The following is a 15,228-nucleotide window of genomic DNA, read 5'->3' on the forward strand; positions in this document are numbered from 1 at the left end:
GAAGTGCCTCCATACAAAGTGTTAGAGAAATAAAGTGGCAGCTGCTGAGGGCTGGCCACACTGTGGCATGTCCCATGGCAAAGGGGACAAGGACAGCCCTGAGAGATGGTGGGTGGCCCATGTCAGGACAGGGATACTGAGGAATAACAGCAGAAAAATGTTCAGAATCAGAGAAAAGCTGTAGCAGCAGCAGATACAAACTTAGGCAAATATTCTCCCTAACATCCCTTGCTGCTTGTCACTCCACCAGAAGAACTTTGATGGACTGGGTGTAAACCACAACAAAAATTAGGGAAATAAAGTCTGAGGAAGAATAGGTGTTTGTGGCCTACTTTTTTCCTCTCTACACCTAAATAGAGATCAGAAGTTTGTGTTTGTTAGCAATAAATTAAGCAAATTTCTTTAATGCAAGACTGTTTTGCTTGCACCTGTGTAGGATGAAAGCCTTCCAGGATTTCAATGCCAAGTAAGATGGAAGGATTTTGCAATACATGAAGGTTAAAGAAAACATTTCTGAATTAGTTTTCATAATGGGTTTGATATGTAAGAAGAAAAGCAAGGTTTAAAATGACATTGATACTCCTGGAAGTGATCCATACACCATGCTCCTGGTTTCACCTCTTAAACCATCACCATCTCTTGAGGAGACCACCTCTCATCTGCACATATACCCTGTATGTTTCCCAAAAATAGAAATGAAGGTTAATTTAAGATATACTTTTAAGTCTCCAACGTTTGCCAAGTATGGGCCATTTAAAGCATTTCAGCCAGGCCAGGGTGACATTCATTTAGGAATAATTACAGATATATCCAAAAGATGCTGCATAAGTCTGTGAACCTCATGCATGGTTTAATCACATTATTTCCTGACAGCTAATCTCTTATCAGCTAACCTTCTTAAAGATCAAAAGAGGAAATATAAAGAAGAAGCTTTCTTCTCCTTTTCTATATGTGTAGATCTCTTTCTTCTCTTTTCCTACATGTGTGGGCTTCGTTGTCCTTTAGAACATTTGGGTTTTCTTGTCTTCATTAGCTACAGGAGAACTTCATGGTTATAATATGCTATGTTCATCCTCAAAAATTAGTTTTAAGTCTGTATTCAGATGCCAAAACACTTTTTCTTGCCATACTGATCTGTGGAGCATTCATATGCCTCCCAGCGGTGCCAAGTTGGAGAAGCTGAAACAGCCTCAAAATGCTCTCTATCAAAATTGGCAAGTAAAATAACGTGGAAATTCATGCAAATACAAAAACTATTCCATTGGAACATACTGCCTTTGATTATTTTTGGACCCATTCTAATGTTCATGGAGGAAGCAAGAGGAATAGTAACCACATATCCAGTGTCAGCAGCAGGAAACTACAAATAGCAGAGCACACCATGTTCCAGCCTCGCAGCGGCAGACTTCAGAGCCCTTTTCCTTACAGTCGGGAGCGGACGGACTGTGAGGAGACTGTTGCCAGGGTCTGGAAACAGAAAGCAGGAACTATGCCATCACTTGGTTAATGTTCTGCCCTCTTGCACTGAAAGGTCACAAGCTTGTTGGAAGATGCAGTGCAAATCAGATGGAAAGTGGCCCCAGACTGCTGCAACTGTGCTGTAAAGGCACACTTAGCATAGAGGAAATGCGCAAGTGTCCCTCAGCCCTTGCTGCAGCAGTGCAGCGAGGCACAGTTATTGTTTTTACATTCTCATCCCATGGAAAAGATCAGGTTCAATTGGAAAATTCCAAGGGCTGTGGAGAAACATATTTAGCTGCTTAGAAAAAAACACAACATCAAAAAACAAGCAAACAAACAACAACAACAAAAAAAAAAGAGCAGACTTGGCAGCACAAGGCAGAACGGATTGATTAAAAAAGATGGAAAGCACCGAGATATCTGTTTTACATATAGGAAGGGCAGGCTTCCTCTGTGACAGGAGGCAAGGCCGTTAACCCCTGTGATTTTTAATTCTTGATATTTTGCTTTGAACTTTGCATCCTTTGTACCTTCATTTTGCTGCTTGAAAGCCAGTCCAGCTCAACAGCAACCAGTCTCTGGCAGATGATTGCTCTTCCTGACAGACAGCTGTCCACATCTAAAAAATCAGCACTACAAATGCCTTCAGAAATTCTTATGTGCTTTGCTTGTGGTCTAAACTCAGGTTATAGAAGTGTTATGGGAGGAATTTTGTTCACTCAGAGCTGTCAAACCAGCAGCAGACTCACTGCAGCAGAAAGAGATATGTCAGTGGATGTTCCAAAAGCAGTCCTGCCCTCTCCTCCACAGAGAGAGAAATGATGTTTGCAACAAGGTTAATTGATGTTTCCCAGTACAATAACATCTAACAGGAAGAGGATTCCTGATATGTGTTTATCCACTTTCCTCTACTGCTTTGCTCAGCAGGGCAAGGCAATCCCACACTTTGTCAAACCAGATGGCAAAACTGGATTCGTAGCTGCCTTCAGTTGCAGAAGCAGCACAAAGCAGTTGGCGTGTACTTGCAAATTTGTTGCTAATGGTTTTTCCCCAAACTATCTGCCAGTGGAAAGGCAGAAAAGCAAATCTGCACAATGCTATTGGAACAGAGAGGAAGACTACCCATGGCCTTGACTGATCAATAAGAGAGTAGCAGGATACAAGCTTGACAGTGTGATAGAAGCTGCAAGCTCCTTTGGAACAGCACTAATAATGAAGACACTTTGATTTTGTAATCCAGCTAGAAGAAATGAGTTCTATTTGTGCTTTAAGGGAAGTTAAAAATTTCTTTAATGATCTCCTAGTCTTGCAAAAAATCTGTTCTTTCCTACAGATACCAAGAACAGGATCTTATTAAGTGTGATCAGCAGTGGTCAAAGTAATGAACACTTCCCACAGAGCCTCCCAAACTGCTTTTCACTCTGGCAGTATTGGGGGCAACAAACTGTGGATGGCACTAGCAACCTGTCAGAAGCCTTCTTCATATTAAACAGAGCATATCTCAGCTACGTGTATCTTTAATTCAGAGCTTGCAAAGACTGCAAGTCCCAGCATGCAGTTTCCTGAACTGAGATACAGGCTACACAGGATTCGTGTTCCTGTTAAAGATGAAGGGTTTTGCATGCTTAGAGATGCTGAAGAGGATTTATCCCAAAAGCTCCCCAATAATTCTTTTGTGTCTATGACCATGGGAGGGAGATTGCAGATTTTACACAGTTTTAGCTACCACTCTCAGAGCCTTGCAAAGTGGAAGGTGCTGATCCCACCCTGAAATCCCTTTAGCACATGACATCTATGCTCACAGCATCAACAGGATCTGTCAACACCCACTCTGCACAACCACCCAATGTTATATTTTTTTCTGCTTCTGGACAAACTTTGTTCTTTTGTTTGTTTAAAAAAATAATGAAAAAAAAAAAAAAAAAGAAAAAAAGAAAAAGTCTGGTACTAAGTAAAACCATTCGGGTAATCTGGGGAATCCATAAACCTAAGCACTATTTTGACACCACTGAGCTTCAGAAAAAAAAAGCAGTAAAGATGAATTCAGAACATCATATGGTTTACCCATCTGTGTCAGAACACTCCATAGTGGCTGATCCATGACAGAGCACTGATGTGCTTGAAGACAAAGAAGGAGCAGTATTCAGTCGCAAGAGTTCTATTATTTTTAAATGGAAAAAAAAAAACCCTAAACATGACAGAAAACACATTTGAAGAAACACTGGAAATTAATAAAAAAACGCCATTACAATAGAGTTATTGGTACATGCTTTCACTCCTCTCTTCTCTTATTTAGAGCCTCCTTCAACTTAAGATATGTGAAATAATAAAAGTTGTTAAAGCTGGCATAGGTTCATTTGCAGAAATATACAGATTTTTTAGAATGGCTTCACATTCTAAAGTTTCTCCCTTTGATACGTATTTCTTTATTTGACTCTTTGTCCTTGACTGATGAAATCAGAGAGATTTCTCACAAAACATCTTAAGTGAAGCAGGATACTCCCAGTACCATTCTAAAGCAACCCAAGTCATGTGTGTATAAATATCTGTATTGAGTAGGGATGTTTCCATAACCTAACATCTCCAAGGACATTTTTCAACTGCAAATCTTCATTTCTTTGCTGGAAAAAGCCAATACCACAGCCAGATTCAGTACCTTACTGTGCCAGGTGTCCTACAAACACAGACTTACCTATTGTCTATATGCCCAGTTCAGTCTCAATTTAAGCCTTCTTTCCATATCATCTATGTAATTATCTTTCCTACATTTTAAGATCTGATACTGTAAGATTGTGCCTGCCAATTCAACAATTTAGGGACCTATCTCCAGCCATTTTCTGTGTTCTGCCTGGTATTAGAAATTGTGTGTCAGAGCAAACACTTCATGTTGAAGAAGGGGTTTGTCCCCTTTGTTGTAGTTTCAGAGTGGACTTAAGTACAATGGATGGTACGAGGTGATAGGTGACTTCCCTTCCCAGCACTGGCATCCCAAGTCTGATTTTGTTAATGAGGAAGAACAGTTGTCTCATGAGAATCTGTATTAAAAAAAAAAAAAAAAAAAAAAAGCACCATATGCTAAGAGAACCTTCAGATTATAAAAATAGCATTTTTCACTGGCAGTATGAAAGAGTAGATGTTGGTTATGGAAACAAGGTTTCAGGAAAGAACAGACACTGTGCTCTGTGCAAGGGTCCATATGCATGAGTAAAGAAAAGACACTAAAACAACTTAAAATACTCTGACTAAATGTTGCTTTTGAGCAATGTCTATTCCAGATCCATAAATGTAAAGCTCTTTATATTTCTTCTGTAGCTTAAAAATGAGAACCAGTTGCCCGAGGAACATTTCCAAACTTTGTTTTTCTTATATTAGGCCTATTGCAAGCCTTGGCAAATCAGGCCACCCAAAAATATTTACTTACAAAACTGGAATACTGGGGGAGCACCAGCATAGACAGATGTAAAAAAAGCCAAGGCAGAGACAGTAGCTAGAGATGGCATTTACACACTCATTGAAAGGAAGGGAAGCTTACAGAGACCACTGAATCTTTCCCTAAATTTAACAGAAGTTGGGATTCACTCTGCTTCACAGGACCAGGCCCCTGCCTTTTTAGGAGGCACCTCAGGGTGAACTCCAGCATCAAAATACAATTAGATCAGGGGTTGCAGCCCAAACTATCCTGAATCTGAGTGATTTCACCCAATGAACAGAGAAGCAGCTGCTCTGAGCTGTGAGGGCTACGTAGCTAAACCAAACCGAGCCCTTCTGATCACTGAGAACTCTTTTTCTGGAACTATGGGTAAGGGATTTCATTTATGCTCAGGAATCAGGTTTTGGTCACTCTTATACAGCTCTCTGCAAGCACATCTGTGTTCACACACAGACCCCAATTCAGGGCCTTTCCCAGTCAACAGCCCTGAGGCCTCTGTCCTTTTTCGTTTGCACAGGAATTTGGGAGGGGGTAAATATGAAAGTAATGTGCTTAAATGAGCCTTATTTAGACCCTCAGTCAAATGTCTCTGCAGAAGACACTAAGCTTATTGACTCCTTTTATTGTGGAAGTCTTATGGAGCTTACCTCAGGTCTAACAACATCCCCTGTGTTCAAAATCTCCAGGAAAGCTCCTTACTGTGATGCTCACTTACTGTGCCGTTGTGATATCCACGGTGTAAGTGCTTAGATGGAAAATCCAGGACATGCTGAGCTCTATACACCAACGTGGTGTTCATGTAACTTAAATGAAATCTAAATCCTACGCAAAAATCCATGTCTAATCCATGCTTATTATGCCTGCACGATTATTACTGTTCCCTGTTAAATACCATCCACTCAGTAACAAATCCTTTTGCAGTGAAAAAGCATAGGGGGCATCTATACTTCTCCTTGGTGCAAGACACTAAGGATGTGCTCACATTTATAATCCTGATTCTGGTTCTTTCCCTTCTTAAAACACTTCCTGCCTCCTCCCTGGTCCTAATTAACCACCTCCCCAGAGGTGGTTACCACTCATTTGCTTTGTATTCATTTCACATCTGACAGCCTTCTCCATCATCTTCTCCTTACTTTCCTCATTGGTTTCCCAGTTTCATTCCCTGGGACCCACCCCCTTTACAGTAATTTCTAAGCTAATATTTCACAAGAACTCTTGGAGGCAATTGTATGTATGGCAAGTAGAACAGATCAAAGACAAAGAGCACTTCCAGAAGTAAAATAAGAGAGGAGAAAGGATCCTTCACTATGTGGATTTTCTCTCAGTCAGAGGAGTCTGTCCCAGGTGCAATTCTTTTTGGTATTGCACAAAACCTTAAGGGTTAATATGACATCTTGTAAACAGGAAAACTCTGTCATCTGCTTAGGTATCACTTCCAGCATTATTTGACACTGCTAGAAGAAAAAAATGTAAAGGTGACAGGAAATAAAGAAGGAAGTAAAGATGTTACTGACGTTTTTAATTTTTCTTATCTTTCTTATACTGCTTTTCCAGAAAGTCAGCTAAGGCCCATTTCTAGGAACTGCTTCCCCACACAGCATAGCTTGTCTAAAGGAGCAGCTACAATTCCTCTACTTAATGGACTGTAATAAAATAAACTGCCTCCTATTAGCAAGAAGGATCATATCATCATATTTGTAATGCATTTTATTACAGAACATACAGCATCAGAATTTTTAAGTGCAGTATAAGGAGAAGTAATGTATGAAATGGTTGAAGGAGGTATCTATTATCCAATCATAAATGCCCTGATAGATTCCCTTCTCTCAAACAGCAAGATATCAATGTTTCATTCTTCAAACCATCTTTCTTCTGCCTAAACCACAGGGTAGATTTCCAAACTCTGCATTCTATTATCCCGTCAAAGTTATCCTGTGCCTTTTTAGACACAGAACAGGTTGCAGAGCATTCCTTCTGAGGAATATCAACCTCTGGCAAGTGTGATACTCCAATAAAGATGTGAGCATAGTTTAAATACTCAAATTCTATGCTTCTTGGATAATCTTCTCCCATTGATTTTTCTGTGGAGCTAAAGCTTCTCTGTTTTTTTCTAGACTAACTGTGTACTGTGTTAAATTAGATTTTAAAACCAAGGACTCCTAAATTTCATCTGGCACTTCAGTGTAAGTGTTAATGGATGTATTGGGCTTCTACTGAAAATCAAGTCTTCCTAATACCATAATTAGGAATAGGGACAGGACACTGGACAGGATGTTGGTACAGATGGAGGAGCTGTGATTTTTCTCCTTCAGAAACCAAATACCCCATTATTTATTTCACTAACTGGAGGTTGAGCCAAATAGCACTTAACCAGAAGAATAACAAACCAGTTCCCTTAATAATGGACAGTGGTCTGAGGAAGAGATGTCCAATGATAGGACAAGGAGTAATGGGTGCAAGCTGGACCATAGGGGGTTCTGTGTAAATATAAGAAAAAGGTTTTTCCCTCTGAGAATGACAGAACACTGTCACAGTGAGGTTGTGGAGTCTCCTTCTCTGGAGACATTCAAAACCTGCCTGGACACGTTCCTGTGTGACCTACTTTAGGTGATCCTGTCCTGGTGGGATCTTTTGAGGTCCCTTCCAACCCCCAGCATTCTGTGATGCTGTGAAGAGGCCTGGAGCAGCCCATGTGTGAGAAGAGAGGGCTGCAGTCTGTGCTCCTTGGTGCTGCAGCCCCACTGCCCACACCTCTACAAGGAGAATTGCCACAACTGTAATTCCAACCTATTCCCCTTCAACCATCCTGTTTACCCCATCCCCACCCTCCCTCTCCAAACTTGTCTTCTACAATACAAAATTTGCATTGTTATCACATCCTGATCACTCTTGCACTCCCTGAAATCTTTCTGCCATTCCAGGGAAGTGGGAGCCACAGCCCCACGGCAGCCCCAGCAGCCAGCACAGCTTCCCACAGCCTGCTCCACAGGGAGAACCAGAGCTGTGATTTCCAAAGGGAATCTTTAGTATGGATGAGGCAGAGGGTTTTCCCTGCAAGCCTGCAACTTCACTGCCCCTTTGAAGAACAGATGTGGCCCATGGTTTGCCACTGGACTTTCCATGAAGCTGGCCCTATCCAAATAAAATGTTTTTCCCTCTTCAACTTTCTGGTGAAATTAACTCGTGGCATTTTCCAGCTGCCATTGGCATCTTTTGGAGCATGCTTTGGTGTTGTGAACTCAGTGGAAAGTCAGGAAGGAGAAGGCAGGGAGGGGCAGTGAGAACATGCTAAATCTCCTCTGCACCCTCTTAGAGGCTGAGCCTGATGTTATTACAGCAGCTGCTCCTTCCTTGCTCTGGTGTTGCAACTTCACAGTAGAGACCCTTGGTTGAGTCCAGCTGATTAGTATATTGTTTATACTTAACGTGGACAACACTGGTAACATAATGGTAACTGGTTTTCATTCACATACATGCCAGCATAGTAAAATTGATATGGAACCAACCCAGAATGATGGGGAAATTCCTACAAAAGTCAATTTGAGTGCCAGTTACAAATTATTTCCAGAAGAGCTGGAAAGTGCAGAATGAAGGGATAATTTTTTTATTTTTTTTTTATTTACTCAAGTGCAAAACATGTGGACTCTTGCCTGAATTCTTCTCCCTGTCCAAATTTCAACCAACCAATTAACATTTCTCAGATAGTTCTAATAGTTGGATCTATGCTGATTGTGGTTTTTTCCTTTTAAACAATATTAAATTTAGACTGCAGTACATTTTTTTTTTCATGTTACTGACGGCTAAAAATATTTTCCCTGTTACCCAGTAAAAACACAGTGAAGCCTCAGTTCTAGTTTCAAAACTATATGTATATATGTATGAATATATTAGTTGGGGAAGAATTAACTTTTTGAGCAGGGAGAGCCAGAGCTCATTGTCAGCTGAAATATGTTCTTTATCAGCAGATCATCACAGCCAGCACTGCACAGCATGGGAACTTCCTCACACCATGCTGCCAAAGCTCCCCATCCCTGACCCACCTGCTGACTTGAGCTCCAAGGAGTTTCCAGTCTCCATCTGGGGATTCAATCTCACTGCACTGCTTGTGCCTATGTGATAGCCCATTTTCCTCTCTCTTGGCCCCAGCAAAGGAAAATAAAACCCTAAAGGCCTGACTTGGAGACAAAGTTTCTCCACAGACAGCTCTGTTCTCCCACTGATTTGAGTGCAAGAAGCTCAGGTTTTGACTGCCATCCCCTCCTTTTATTTTGCCAAAATTATGAGTTACTCAGCACCCAACTATACAGAACTTCTATGAGCTGTAATACCTGTAACCTGAATAATTCATCTGTCCAGGCAGAGACTGTCATTTAGAAATGACAGAAATCTCCTCCAGTAGAGGGGATCTATAGGAAGGGGGAAAGTGAACTGATTTTTTTTAAAACATTTGGAGTATTTTTACACCAAGGGTTTGAAAAATTTATCTACAATAAAATGCTGTGTACTTTCTTTCCTGTGGCCCTCCCACCTTTTTTTTTTTTATTTCTCATTTAAAAACTTTTCAGGCAATGAGGACACCTGATATTTTTTAAATGAGAGGTGTCCAGAAAATTGAAAGTCCTTGTCCATTTCCCCCTTATTAGAACAGGTTTCCTAAAATATCATCCAGTGAGTATATAGAGATATTTTTGAAGGCCTTAAAACCTTGTTTATATTCTGAATTTTATAATGGAGTTTGAGCTCTCACAGGGTATTACAGCTGTCATTTGATTAGCACTAAATGACATATCCAGGTTATATGGAAAGAGCTGTGCCTCTTCCCAGGAGATGAAGACCATCTTGGCTCTGCTACCATACCTAATTGTAGAGTGCAACTGAGAAAATGGAGGTACCAGGAAACTTGAAAATTCAATATGCAGACACTGTGGTTGCTGTTTGTACAGTGGAGACTCGGACTGGATTTAGCTTTGAACATTTTATGAGAGTAGTACTTTCCTGTCTGAGATGGTCAGACTACTTCAAAGAGGTCTGCAGAAGGCAGCTAAGGAGAATAAGCACATCAATGTTTTACTTCAGTCTACATGTATGGAATGTTAAATAAAGGAAGAAAATTAGACTCACAAACTGAAAAGATTAAAAATACTGATTTGAGAGTATAAAACGACAAAATATTTTCTATTTGTTGAGAAAATATAGCAGTCAAGAAAAGGCAAGCAGACCTGCTTGGAGAAGCCAAAGCAAGACTGTGTGTTTAGTAAGTGTGAGGCAGATGATGTACAGAAGATCAAAATGCCAGTTCTGTCAATCAGGGATTGCCTGAGACAGCCAGTACTGAAAAGTCAGGACTCATGTTCTCACTGATCTTTCCTTCTCCTCAGAAGTTTCACTTATCTACTGACTTGCCTAAACCTTACACTTAAAAACACCAGACACATGCAAAGGATCCAGCTGTCATAATGCTCAAGTTTGTATCACACCATCCTTTGATGCCTGTTCAGGAAAAAGAAAATATATTGGAGACTTTCTTCAACACTCCAGAATGGTGCTTGGCAACAAGAACTGCTCAGGCTTGATCTGAGCGCCTTTCAGTTTATAACATTAAAATAATAATTTGCTAACTAAGAATAACTTGCTAATAATATTTGCAATCCACAATAATTAATGAAAGTAAGTAATTATGTGAGGAACCAGTGGTCATCTGATTAATCTCAAAGAAACTGAAAATCCAAATTCACACACTGACTGAAATACAGCCACACTGGGAAGGACATCAGTTGGTGATCTTTTATTATAGCATGTGACACACAAGGAAAGGGCAGAGGAAGAAATTGTAGCATTTGGAAGAAAAACTCTGCTCATATGCATTCTTAAGTGATGCTGCAGCAGCTCTCATTTTTGAGGGACTTGCCAGGTTTTCCCAGTAGGAGGATTGATTTATGCAATGACGGAACCTTTTCAGTCCTAGCAGCTCTTAGAGATATTTAATACATGCAGTGAAAACCAATGTTTTCTGTCTACCTCTGCACTACTAAAGATTGTATTTGTTTCAGCAACATGCTTCTCTCTGATGTTTCAAATATAATATTAATTTGCTGCTGACTAAAAAAATAATCTTCAGTGAGATCCCCCTGCAGACAGAACCTGCATTGCTTTTTCTATTCCTCCTGAGTCCAGGCAGACACATTTAGTGAAACAACTGGATCATACATGAAGTGGAAAACATTCAGAGATTGATGCTTTTGATGGACACAGAGAGTAGATAAACACAACTTCAAGAACTCAGTACTTTCCATTGAGAATACCCTACTTCTGTGTCCTGGAATTTTAAGTGGGCAGCAAAGAATTTTCACTAAACCACCTAAAAAAGATGTCAAGCACTTCACCGTTAAGAGATTAAGACTGCCAAGAGTCTAGCACAACACAGTTTTCTAAAATTAATTCACCAATGTCAGTGCCTACATATGCTTCCAGAGGCAAACAGAGGATGAATACCAGAAATAGTAAGAAGCCTGAGTCATTACATCTCACTGAAATTTGCAGGTGGGGGTGTGTATGAGACCTGGAGAGGGGACTGGTCATTTTTTAGCCAGTATCTTTCAAGAAACATGACAAGATGCTATGCTTTGCTTGCAGGGGACTTTCCTAGATACTACAGGTTACTATGGGTTCCTGAATTAGTATCTTCTGAAGAGGCAGAGAATGGGGATCTAATTCTGAGGTACTGAGCACCTGTCAAATTACAGCTTCCTAAAGATGTGTTACCTACCCGTGCCTCTGCTGCTGTAAAGACTTTTGCACAGTGTTTTTCATGTCAAGACACCCTGTGTATTTCTCAGGCTGATATGCTACATTACAAACATCTAAGAAATATGAAGTTGCAATTCAATCCATAATCCAATGGAATAATTTAATATTAACTATTTCTGTAATAAAGTCTTGTGCTGGTGAACAGGAACACTGGCTGCTGACTCAAGTATTTATTCAGATGCCACCTTTATGTGCTTTTTAGTGCAGAACAGCCACATGTAGGTTCACTTGCTGCTGTCATTTCAGAATGCTTACTCCTGGTCTGTTTATCTGTTTAACCTAGACCCAGCCTCAGATCACACGCTGTGGGAACTATGTAGCTATGTCTAAATAGCCATTACTAAAGACTTTACCAGTAGCAAGTCCTGTTGAGATTTCCTAGGAAAGGGAAACTGAAAATATTTTTTGAGACAGCTATTAGTAGGATCTAAACCACAAATTTCCCATAGAATTTCAAGAAATGCAAATGATAATCATAGTGAAACAAACACTAAAACTGTTCTTCTTTAGGTTCTGTGACATGTAGATAAATATATTCATAAGCTTAGCAAAAGAAACTTGAAAAAAAAGAACCTGATTCTTGTGCTAGTGTCTACCAAATGTACCCATTGTGACATAAAAAAGCAGATTAACTTTCATCAAAAGTGACACAACAAGTTATTCTTGGATATCATTATGCCTGCTACATCCAACAATTAGTTCAGTGAATTTTGTTTACGAGTCACAGAAAGTACATCCATTGGCAACAACAGAGTCACACCTCTGATTAATACTTCATGTTCCTAATCATAGAAAAAATGGTCACGGAGCCCTTGCAATAAAATCTTGGTTAAAATATGAAAGGAAGAGGTTATTCCCTACCTTCTCAGCATCCTGCTCAAAAAGCCGGAGTTGAAAGCACTGATCCAGTTTCAACTTGCGGACATGCCACATCTGATGCAAGTGCTGCCGGGTAGAATGTAGCTTGTCTAAAAGGCTGGTGATCTTTGGCACAAGACTTTGAAAATCTGCACTCCCAGGAATGCAGTTCCTACCAGAAAAACCATCGCTGCACCTTATGCATTGTAATAATCTCTGGCCCTCACGATCCAGTTCTTCCACAGGAGCTTTAATCACTTTTTTCTTAAGCTGTGTGTGCTCATCAATCAGCCTTCTTGATCCCTCAACATCAACTGGAAACTCCTTCCTAGCCAACATTTCCTGGAGATCCTCCAGCCTTGATAATAAATGGATGGCACTGTTGAAGAACTCTTCCAAGGAGACACGCAACTCTATCCATTCATCGTGGTTGTAATCCAAGGATCCTTCAAACTCATCTGTCAGCTGAGATGGATCTACGAGTTTTGCCAGGCCTTCCACAGATACCATACTTGTCTAAGGAAGGGAAGATGACAGCATTTGAATCAGTGACTGCTTTAGCAGAAATAACAGTGTAATTCACAAATAGCATGAAAGGATTATTTTCCTCATCAATACGTAACTGAAGGAATATTGGAAAATATGCTGAGAACTGTATATAATTTTGATAAATAAATTGGACTAAAAACTTTTCTGTATCTAGCACTTATTTATTTATTTATTAACACCAAAGCTGGCAGCCCTCTAAGGATTGTGATATTCACCAGTGACTGCACATCTACCCCTAAAGATCAGGGCTCTGAAGAATCTCAGACTGTGCTCCTCAGAAATGGAGGCACCCAATAATAACAGTAATCCTATAAAACTCATCTATAGAGAAAAATACCTCAAGTCCTGTCCATTATCCTGAATTATGTCCAAAATAGAAGGCTGCCTATTGGTTTAAAGTTAATAATATCGTTTTTTCCCCCCCCCCTATTTGTATCCATTTAAAAGTTCAAGCATTCTTCAATGTATTAAAATTTATGCTGCATTGAAATTCTGCTCATCAGATTATTTTAAAACTTTCTTTCAATGTTCTTTGCTTTGGGAAGGGGGAGGACAGAATGAAGACCCACCAAACAATGATAAGGTAAGTATGTAGCTTCAGAGGGAATTCAGATTTCTAAACCACTTGACCTGGACACTGCCTCCCTGAAGATAATTCAATTTGGAGTTTAACTACTTGTCAAGAAAAGACTTCTCTTCATGGCTAATACCCAGGCATTCCCCCTGCAGTGTCTCAAGCTAATGCAAGCACTGCTCTTATCATGAACAGAATGTGACACGAGGATGTAGCAGAAAGGCTACATTTTCATTTCACAAATTCTGTGGCAAATGCCTTTATTCAGATTTCTTCCTTTAAAGAGTTCTTGAAACTCTCCTGAAAACAACCTTAGGCAGGTAGGTGGTAAGATTAAGTAACCATCTCTCAGACTTCACCCATCTTTCTTTTAGAAATCACTTAAAAAGCACTGCCTAGTATTTAAGCCCTTTTAGCAGGAGAAATAAAAGAAACTTGAAGGCAGCTCAGAGTTAATGCTATCTAAGCTGCCCGGCCTGTTCCTCAAAGTGACAGGAGGCTTTGGAGCCCAGGTATGTCAACCAAACCCTTTTTTTTTTCTTCTTCTTTCTTTGTGTGATGATCTGCAGGCAGGCTGCGCTCCCTGGGCTGCGACAGAATCATTTTGCTCGAGTCTCATGATGCAAACTTCAGATCATTACCCTCCACCAAGGGTCATACACTGCCCTGGCACATGCATAATACTTCCATTAAGCTCAAAAGCAGAATGTGGCCTTAAAACTGACAGTGGTTACTGCTGAGTTGGTAGATGGGTCAATTCAGCAGAGACTTCTATTGCTTTCCATCGCAGTCTGTTCCTGCCAAGGACCTCAGGTTTGGTCCCAGTTGTGGGAAATGAACATGATGGCTCAGTGCAGAGAGGGAACTTCTGTGCTGCCACAGATAAATCAAATAAATGTAAAGCTGTATTGATCTGTAATGGTTATTTGGTGTTCGAAGTTCTTTTTATGAGAGAGCATGAGCTGCCCCAGAGCCTGAGTCTAGCAATAAGCAGAAGCATCCACAGAATGTTTGAAACATAAATTTCTGGATTATTGTGTTTATCTTGCAGGGATCTACTGTACAGTGGACCACAGCTTAAAAAATCTTTTCAAAATCAAAGGATTCATCAGTTCTGAGTGTCTGCAGGTGGTCCAATAGAAACAGTGAAAGCACTGTTTGTTCTGCTTTGGTCCAAAAATTTGTGAACCATTACAAACACCCATGTGAACAGCCCAGCAGACAAAGGCTCAAAGGCACACACACAAAATGAAAATACCCTTAATGCATGCCAGTGTGTACAGCAAATTAGTCCACAGCTTTTAACACAATACAGATTCAGAGCTGTAACTATGCAGAATAGATTGACCACAGTTTACTCTTCACTATCACCAGGCCAACTCCACACAATAAAAAAAACACCATAAGTCAAGCTTCCAGAAAGTTGTAATTCAGTCTAAAAACAAACAAATGTTCTAAAAATATATATGTGAACTCTGTTATTTTACTTCTAGGTTTTGAAGCTTTAGGAAGTGTTGGATAAAAATACACAAGCTGTCTCTTCTTGGGC

General features: G+C 40.1%; 1 protein-coding gene across 24 annotated transcripts in view; it reads right to left on the minus strand.

The window, feature by feature from the left end:
- KALRN (kalirin RhoGEF kinase) overlaps positions 1–15,228 on the minus strand; it is a 495,003-nt gene that overhangs the window by 280,917 nt on the left and 198,858 nt on the right. For all 24 annotated transcript variants that reach the window (XR_011726469.1, XR_011726470.1, XR_011726471.1 and 21 more), the window contains one exon: positions 12,560–13,072. Coding sequence is in view for 21 of the 24 variants with exons in the window: in XM_071746600.1 (XP_071602701.1) it covers positions 12,560–13,072 (513 nt within the window). In the remaining 3 variants the exon portion in view is untranslated. The remainder of the gene's footprint in view (positions 1–12,559; positions 13,073–15,228) is intronic.

Source organism: Heliangelus exortis, chromosome 6 (genome assembly GCF_036169615.1).
Source record: "Heliangelus exortis chromosome 6, bHelExo1.hap1, whole genome shotgun sequence".
NCBI lineage: Eukaryota > Metazoa > Chordata > Aves > Apodiformes > Trochilidae > Heliangelus > Heliangelus exortis.